Source organism: Trachemys scripta, chromosome 12 (genome assembly GCF_013100865.1).
Source record: "Trachemys scripta elegans isolate TJP31775 chromosome 12, CAS_Tse_1.0, whole genome shotgun sequence".
Classification (NCBI taxonomy): domain Eukaryota; kingdom Metazoa; phylum Chordata; order Testudines; family Emydidae; genus Trachemys; species Trachemys scripta.
In genome coordinates this window covers 42014695-42023894 of record NC_048309.1, presented here as the reverse complement: position 1 = coordinate 42023894, position 9200 = coordinate 42014695, and the positions used below count along the sequence as shown (strand labels likewise).

Here is a 9200-nt window from a genome sequence, read left to right as displayed (position 1 = left end):
GGATGGAATTTATCTTGGATGAGCTTTTTTTCCATTTTGTAATAATTATCTTGCATGAACTTCCCATCAGATTAAATGTTTTCATTCACAATTACTGTATGTGACATGGGGGAAAATTGTATTGGTGAGCCTCTTAGCATGAAGTTTGTATTCGTGATGTTCAGCTGCCAAACATGGTATTAATTCCTTATGCATTCTACTTGACCCTGAGCTAGGGATCTCTGCCATTTTCTCTATTGGAAGGATTTCCCATACTTTATTTCTCCATGCTACTAATGTTAGTGGATCTGTCCTTCTCCAAACATGAGCTCTCACAGATCTGGCTACTAGCAATAATGGTGAATCGGTCCTTCCCTGAGTCAATAACCCACTTTGTTCTATAGCTGTGAGTTCAGCAGGTGGCCTAACTTTAGTAATCTTGAAAGATCTATTTATTTTCTCCTAAAACGTTGTAATATTTCTGTCTGATAACCTTAGGGCATCACTATACCTCCACATTTTCTCTAGCCCTTCTGACTACATTTCTTATATATTTTCCTGAGCTTAAGTAGAGTGAATAGTTACACAAATAGATGTGTTTTTAGCCTTCCTCCCTGGAGCTCCACCAATCTCCCCTCCACCAGAAGTTCATTGTGTCCCTCATCCTGCCCTCCTCCAATACCAGGGCCTCCATCCTTCCCCCATAGCAGTGGTTGTATGTGTGCCTTTGTCCCCTGACCAGTGTCCCCATGTTCTCTCCCTCTCCATGCCAGGGGCTATGTACACCCCCATTCCCTCCTTTCCCCTACATTTTCTCCTAGTCCTTCCCCTAGTTATTTGTCTTCTTTCTCTATGAGTAATGCAAGATGTCAAGATGTTAAACTCTATTGGGAGGACTGACAAAGATGAAATAGAGTATTGTTATGGTGGAAAACTTTAATGGTGGACCAATTCTATGAGCTACCGACAATTGCAAAGGTGGTTGTAGTTGTGGATGTGCTAATCATATGGCAGGAGCTCCATGTGTCCCATATTTTTCCTCTGTTGATTTTTCCCAAAATAAGCTGGATTCTGGCCATTGATTCCTAAAATATTCCCTGAAATTTTGGAACTGATCAGATGTGCTATTCAAAAGTTATCAGAGTATATAGACAGAGAAATGCTGTCAAGTTAATTGTAAGACCTTCATAGGCTTGGCCAACCAATGGGAATCAGGCCCTTTGAGGTGTTCTTTTCATTAATTAGTGGGTCCATCAATGTTAACATTATTCTAAAACTTGGGCTTTCTACATTGTATTATAAAGCTTTTAGTCTCAATTAAGCAAATAATGGCATATTCATGTGTTCTTTGAGGGTATTAATTTCCATAAATTCATTAATACAGAGTAGCTGGCTGATGGTTGTATGCCCTTTTCCTCCTGTACTTTATATACTGCATTTGATGACCCTGGGTGAATATCTGGGTTATTTTTGGTGGGTGTTAATCCAGAAGGGGAAATGGCTACCTCTTATCAATGTCAAATTATGCTTCTCAAGTGTCATTATGACACCATGGTTGTTTCCTTTTTGTGTTGGTCCAACCTTTTAGGGGGAAATAATCAATGTGCTAAAATCTGTTAGAACCAGATGCAAGCATAGTGGAGAGCAGCTCTATAAAGTCATCGATTCCTAGAGTTTAAGCCCAAAACGGACCAAAAGATTATATGGTCTGATCTTCTGTATATTACAAACCATTAGATTTCACCTGTTTACCCCTGCATTGATCTCAATAACATGAGTTTGGATATGTTGCCCCTTTTTGACCCAAGTGGATAGCCAGAGTTTGGGGCCTGGTAGCTCATTCCAGCTGGAAGTAGAAAATGATGATAAAATCTTGTACTTTCTTTGATGCAATCGTGTTTAGTTACAAGGAATGTACAAATTCCTGCTTCTCTGTTGGAGGAGGAACCCAAGACAAAAGGAGTAGTTTCTTAGTTTACAGATCCAAGCTTAGTTCATCCACAAGCCCAGAACCTCTTTGTGGGCTCCTCCCAGGTTCACACTGTACTTACAGCCTGCTGCTTTGCTTTCTTCCTTTTGCTCTTGTCTCTCCCTGTTTCTTACCAGGCCCAGAGCTAGTCTTTTATACACACACACACACATACACACACACACACACACACCCCTCTGCTATAACAATAACTCACAAATGGGCTTCTTTCTATTATTTCACTATCATCTTATTTTCAACACATCAAAAATGCCAAAAGTACTGACATTTTGAAATGTCAAAAATAAGATAACTTTGACTAAATGTTTCACTCAGAAATTTTGGCTTTTTTCTTGACACTTTCCAATTCTTTGTTTTTAACTTTTCATTTTGCAAACTCATCTGATATTTCCCCTTGAAAATTTCTTCAAAAAAATCAGTTCTCATTGAAATTTTTGTTTTTTTTTCCTAAAGAAAAAAAGATCAGGTTTTGTTTGGTTTATTTATTTATTATTATTTTTGTCTTTAGGGTTTTTTGAAGAAACCTCAAAAAAATTTCCCAAGAAAATTTTTGACAAGCAAGCAAACAAACAAATCATTTCATGAGCAGCTTTATTCAACACCCAGTGTATTGTGTTTCTTTGACAATCTGGCCATTTAATTTGTTGCCTAATGGCCTATGAGCATCAGAAGAAAATTACATCCCATGTCCACCACTGGGCAAAGTGATTTCTGACCTTCCTGTAAAGCACCAAGTATTGGCTATTTACCAAAGTCACTAAGTATGTCAATGGAGAAAAAAGGACCCGAGACCCATGGGAGTTAGACACCTAAATACCTATGACATCCTGGGCCTGAATCAAGTTCTTATGAATTCTTATCTAGTGAATAAACTGCCTTAGATTCCTTTGAAATTCCTATCTAAATATATAGCTTTTGTGTGCAAATCTGGAGTTCTTTCAGAGTGCAAAATAAAAGCAACATTTGAAAATGTGTCTCCAAATAATTATGGCAAATACTCTTAAAAGTAACATGACAGCAAATACAACTATTGAAGAATCCTCAAAATGATATGGATTTGGCTCATAAGGAAATGATGGATCATATGCATCAGCTTTGAACTCATCTCTACAAAACTCACCATGTCTTTACATGGCAAAAAATGTCGCCTTTGATGGCTATCACAGTGTCCATGGAGAAGCCATGAAGTGGCAGGGAATCAGAGACTGAACTAGTCTCTTCCACTTTTGAGACGGTCTCTTCTGATCAGAATGTGTCCTTGGTTTCTGCTGAGGCTGCTAACGGGGGTCAGCTGTTCCAGCTTGGATGGAGGGGATGGCTGGGGGGTGCTGTTATTAAGTGTCCAAGGAGTTGAGACACAAAGTCAATCTTTCTTCAGAAGTCAAAAAGGGAGGACACTGGGTCAGTACTCATTGGGGCTAGGTTTGAACAGGTGAGTTAGAGGTGAAAGCAGCTGCTTCATCTCTAATCTCCTGAGCCATCCTGGGCAATCCTGCTGTGAGATGTCTGTAGCATTCACATGGAAATAGGGTGTGAACTGAGACCTCATGTCCCTTCAAATGGGCAGTGGGCACAATCTGTCCCAGTCTCTTCCATAGCATTAAGTTTCTGCATGGTGTTCAAAGGTGTATCAACAGCACAGGGATTCAAGTGTTGATAGCAACCAAAGCAATTAAAAAAACAGACCGAATGAGGAATTCCATAGAAAATTCCCATGAGGGCCACCGAGCTGTGGTTATCCCCAGTGGACATTAGAAGGGGAGTGAACAGAAAACAGTTCAACAGCATGGGCCCAATGTATCCTGGCTAGAAATCCACTGAGTTCCATGGAGAGATGCTGGGAATGGGCTTGGTCCTCTGAAGGGACTTGAAACTGAATCTGCAGTAAGTAGGCTCTGGGTACTGTAGAATGTGGAACGATACAGTGGACTCTTGCTCCAGGCAGTGATCTGTGACATGGATTGTCAGAGTGGCCTAAGGGAGTTAGGTGCCCAACTCTCACTGACTGCACATTGACTGGAATTGATTATTCCATCCTTAATACACAGGGGGTTTTTTTGTCTTGCCCACTTGTGTCCTAATTTTCTTTGCCTCACCTAACCCTAAGGCCATGTCTACACTACAGAGTTATGTTGACCTGATTTACTTTGGCATACAGCTACCACAGTTATTAAAATGCTTGTGTGTGCGCACACTTGGCTCCTTGTTTCAGCGTTGTGCGTCCTCACCAGGAGCGCTTGTACTGATTGTATTGTCAGTGTGGGGCATTATGGGAAAGCTCCTGAATGCCAGTAACAGTCAACATAAGCAACACAGTGTCTACATTGATACTGTGTCAACCTAATTACATCAATCATGAGTCTATGTCGCTTGGAGAGATGGTGTTACTAAATTGGTGTACAGAACCACTCATGTTGGCAGGAGCAAAATTTAAGCAAAGACACTTCTACTGCTAGGTCTACACAAGGCGGGTTATGTCAAGCTAATCCTGTAGTGTGGACTAGGCCTTAGTGTTCAGATCATTATCCCTAGGATATGAAGTCTTACATTTTTAATAAAGCACATAGAACCTGCAGCTGGGCAATCTTCCCCCGCTCACCATTCCCTGAAAATGGGCATTTACCCTGCCCTAGTGGGACCCTTGCTGTAGATGACAGAGGATTCTCTTCTTCATGTCCCTGTGCCTCTCTATAGTAATGGGACACAAAGGTGGAAATATATTGCCAGTAAGGTTGATGTTTGTGTATTGGGAACACACATCATCAGGGAACTGCACAAAGATCCCCAGTCCATTTCATACAGGCCACCTCAAATCCATCAGAAGATTCTTACTAACCATTGATGCTTATGGCAACATTGCCACTTGTACATAGAGAGGGAATGGTCCCTATAAAGGCAGCAATGAATGCTAGCTTGGATGCTGAACACTCCAAAACTTGAGGATATTTGTTTCTGGTGGTTTTGTTTGGCCAATAGTAAAGAGAGGGGGCAATTTGTTAAATCTGAATCTGAATCAATTCCCATTTTACAAAGCCCTCAGCTGGCTTTTTCCAGCCAACTTCATTTTCAAAGGTGCCCAGCTACCATGGACTGTCATATATCCAGTGAATGGAATGACCTTTTGCCTTATGCACACTTGGGACCACATTGTTCCATGTGATCTAGAGGTGAGATGGTCCCTATCTCCGCTGAGATTGGCACAGACCCTAAACTTTCAAAACCCTAAATTCATACTTCTAGAAATCACACAAGGCTCCTAAATACCTTTAAAATGTGGCCCTTAGGTGCTCTACAAGCATCAGGATCCACAAAGCCTGTGTTAGGTGCCCCGGCTCCCTATACAATGAACAGGGAGAGACAGACACCTCAGAATAGGATCCACAAAAGCCAGTTCACTCGGCAAGGAGGCCCCTAGAATACCCAGTGGGAGACACTGACCAGAAGGGATGTGTGTCTCAGTCTGGACTGCTAGGATGCACTTATCCACAACCAGGAACCCAGTGGAATCATATAGATGTACATATAGAATCAAGTGACAGTTATATAGTTCTGTGTAAGGACTATTTCTTGCCCTGTCTCTTGAATTACTTACTATGCTTTTGTACATCATATATGTAGTGTACATAACCATGCAAAAAGATGGTATTTGAAGATTAATAATAGGCCAGTTTGTGAGACCCTGTCTCAGCTTGGGTGTGAATAGATTTACACTGGATGGTGCATGAAATGCTGGGTCAGTGCATGTGATGGCACTTTTCCACTTACACCAATATTATAATGATATGACACCAGACACATAACTCACACCAGTATTTATTAGAGAGAGAAGGTGGAGCAATTTTGTTGGTGAGAGAGACAAGTTTTCAAACTTACTCAGAGCTCATCTTCAGATCTGAAGAAAAGCTCTGTATAAGTTTGAAAGCTTGTCTCTCTCACCTGCAGAAGATGATTCAATAAAATATATTACTTCATCCACCTTGTCTCTCTGATATCCTGGGACCAACATGGCTTCAACAACACTACTTAACCCAATGTTTATGTCACTATTGAACTTAGCTTAATGTCTTTGGGACAGAGCCAGGTCAGTATTAAATCAGTGATGTTGATATCCCATCCGTATTTGTAAAATTATTTCAACAGGAAATCAACCATGCAGATATCTCTTCTGCACCCCTTTATCATTGTGGAAAGAAAACATTCAGCTCATTCACAAAACCCCATCAAAGAGATGAAAAATGCCTCAATAGATGGCATCTATTTATTTATGTTAGCAGTTAATTTATTTCTAAGGAAACATAGAAGGAACTTAAAAACACATGAGAAAAATGGACATGTTATTTGTCGTGAATAATCTCCATCCAATCAATTTCCTCAAGGCAGTTTTGATCTCCTTGTTCCTCATGCTGTAGATGACCGGATTCAGGATTGGAGGGACCACAGCATAGAGAACATCCAGCAAGAGATCCAGCTGTGATGTGGAACTTGAGGTGGGTTTCAGGTAGGCAAATATGGCAGCGAAAATAAACAAAGGGACCACAATGAGGTGAGGCAGGCAGGTGGAGAAGGCTTTATGCCGGCCCTGTTCAGATGGGATTCTCAGCACAGTTTTGAAGATCTGAACATATGACACAATTATGAAAACAAAGCAGCTTAACGCTAAGCATGCACTGAAGACAATAGCCCCAGTTTCACTGAGGTCTGAATCAGAGCAGGCGAGCTTGAGTAGCTGGGGGATGTCACAGAAGAACTGATCCACTCTGTTACTGCCACAGAAGGATATTGCAAATGTGTTCCCAGTGTGCAGGGCAGAGTAAAGAATACCACTGATCCAGGCACTGGCTGCCATTTGGACACAAGCTGTCCTGTTCATCACTCTCTCATAGTGCAGTGGTTGACAGATGGCGACATATCGGTCGTACGCCATGACAGTCAGGATGCCGAGATCAGCTGAACCAAGGAACATGAAGAGAAAGACTTGGGTGACACATCCAGGATAAGAAATCACGCTGGTGTTCATGAGGGAATTGGCCATGGATTTGGGGATGGTGATGGAAATGAATCCAAGGTCCAGGATGGACAGATTCACCAGGAAGAAGTACATGGGGGTGTGAAGATGGTGGTTGAGGGCTATGGCTGTGATGGTGAGAAGATTCCCCATTAAGCCTGCCAGATACATCATTAGAAACACCACAAAGTGCAAAATCTGCAGCTCCCGAATGTCAGAGAATCCCAGAAGAAGGAACTCGGTCACAGTGGTTTGGTTGCACATTTTCTTCCTCAGTACGTTGTGTGATAGCTGTGCAGAGAAGGAGAAGGGCAATGGTCAGGATTAGGGAGTCAGAGGGAATTACCGTTATTGCCTTCTGAATAATGCCTCATCATCTACTGTGAAATGTGCACAGTACTCCTCCCATCCTTCCATTGACTAGGAGCAGTGAGTGCTACTCACCGCTGACAATCAGACCACTAGACAGACAAGTTAAGTGAAGCAATACCCATTATTGGACCAACTTCTATTGGTGAGAGAAACAAACTTTTGAACCACACCGACTACTTCACCCACCTTGTGTCTTTAATAATCTGGGACCAACGTGGCTACAACTACTGCATGCAATCAGACCACTAATCAGCCCACTAGTGTCAATTGACACAACTCTCTTATAGTCTTAGGGGCAGCATCAGTTTACACTAGTGTGACCAGATGTCCTGATTTTATAGGGACAGTCCCAATACTTGGGGTTTTGTATTATATAGGCTCCATTTCCCCCCCCCACTCTCCCCCCCACCATCTCTCCCAATTTTTCACAATTGCTATCTGGTCACCCTAGTTTACACCATATGAGTATCTGGCCTAAGATGTCACTTGAACAAATGCATTAAAGACAAGAACAAATTACAAGCCCACAGATCTAGCAAAGATGGTCCCTCACCTCTGTCAAACAACAGAGGAAAAACTTTGGCATGAAACTAAAATACTAGAAATCCAAGACCACCTGATTCCCACTAGGGAAATATGACATACTCGCTGAGCATCCAAAATGTAAGCTTGTGTGTAATGATTCCTTCCCCAGCTCTGTATATAGATGACCTGATATCTGGTTACAAATTGACTGATGGCACCAATCCCAGCTCCACTCCCATCTCTGGGTGTTGATGGGCTAGTACCATCGCTCAGTGTCTTTATGTCTGGTCTGAGTGGGACAGCGACCATCAAGAGACTTGATTTCTGTTCTTATCTCTGAAAGTGGCTTGCTGTGTGACCTTGGGCTGGTCACTTCTCCTCCCCAAGCCTCTGTTTCCCCTCCCTCCTTTGTCTGCCTGGTCTTTTATGAACTCTATGGGGGATGGGCTATGGCTTATAATGTGTATGTACAATGCACCCATTTACATCCTTTGTGCTTAGCTGGCAGCAGTGTTGCACACGGGATATGGTGATAGACCAGGAGATCTGGATTCCTGTCCCATTGACCTCCTGGAGGTCCATCTATGCTGCATCGGGGAGCATCTTCCCAGCTCCAGTAAACAGACATGGGGTACCTCTGCTGAAGTTACTGCAGAAAACATACCCATGTAGCCCTGAGGTAGCCTGGGCACCAGCTCAGGCTCCATCTGACTATGTACCCATGGAGTTCTGCTGGGTTTGTACTGAGGTTCAAAAAGAATTAGATAAATTCATGGAGGATAGGTCCATCAATGGCTATTAGCCAAGATGGACAAGGATGGTGTCCATAGCCTCTGTTTGCCAGAAGTGGGAATGGGCGACAGGGGATAGATCGCTTGATAGTTACCTGTTCTGTTCATTCCCTCTGGGGCACCTGGCACTGGCCACCATCGGAAGACAGGATACTGGACTAGTTGGACATTTGGTCTGACCCAGTATGGCCGTACTTATGAGGTGGCTAGACTGAGTCACTCCCTGTGCTGCTGTTATTTACTCTGTTATTTTTACAGCATAGCTAGTGAAATCTGCCTTCCTGAGTTGGGAAGCACATTCCTAGCTGCAGTGTAGATGTGCCCTTAATGTCCTTGGGCAGGGTCCAGACAGATAGGCTGCAACTGCTCGATTGAACCCCGACTCTGAGTTTCAAGGTGTTAGTATGCCTGTTAGGTACAGCCCATATTCTCTGGGCTGTCAACTCTGCTGTTTACTCAGTTCTTCCATCCTGCTGCTATATCTTTGATACAGAAATAAAAATGGATATGACAGGATGATGGTATTTGAAATTATAAA

General features: G+C 42.5%; 1 protein-coding gene across 1 annotated transcript; it reads right to left on the bottom strand.

Moving 5' to 3' along the window:
• Nucleotides 1–6275: 6275 nt before the first annotated feature.
• Nucleotides 6276–7238, bottom strand: LOC117885523 (olfactory receptor 14A16-like). Its single transcript, XM_034786795.1, has one exon. It carries the CDS (start codon nt 7236–7238, stop codon nt 6276–6278), a length of 963 nt encoding a protein of 320 aa, XP_034642686.1.
• Between the last annotated feature and the right edge of the window lie 1962 nt (nt 7239–9200).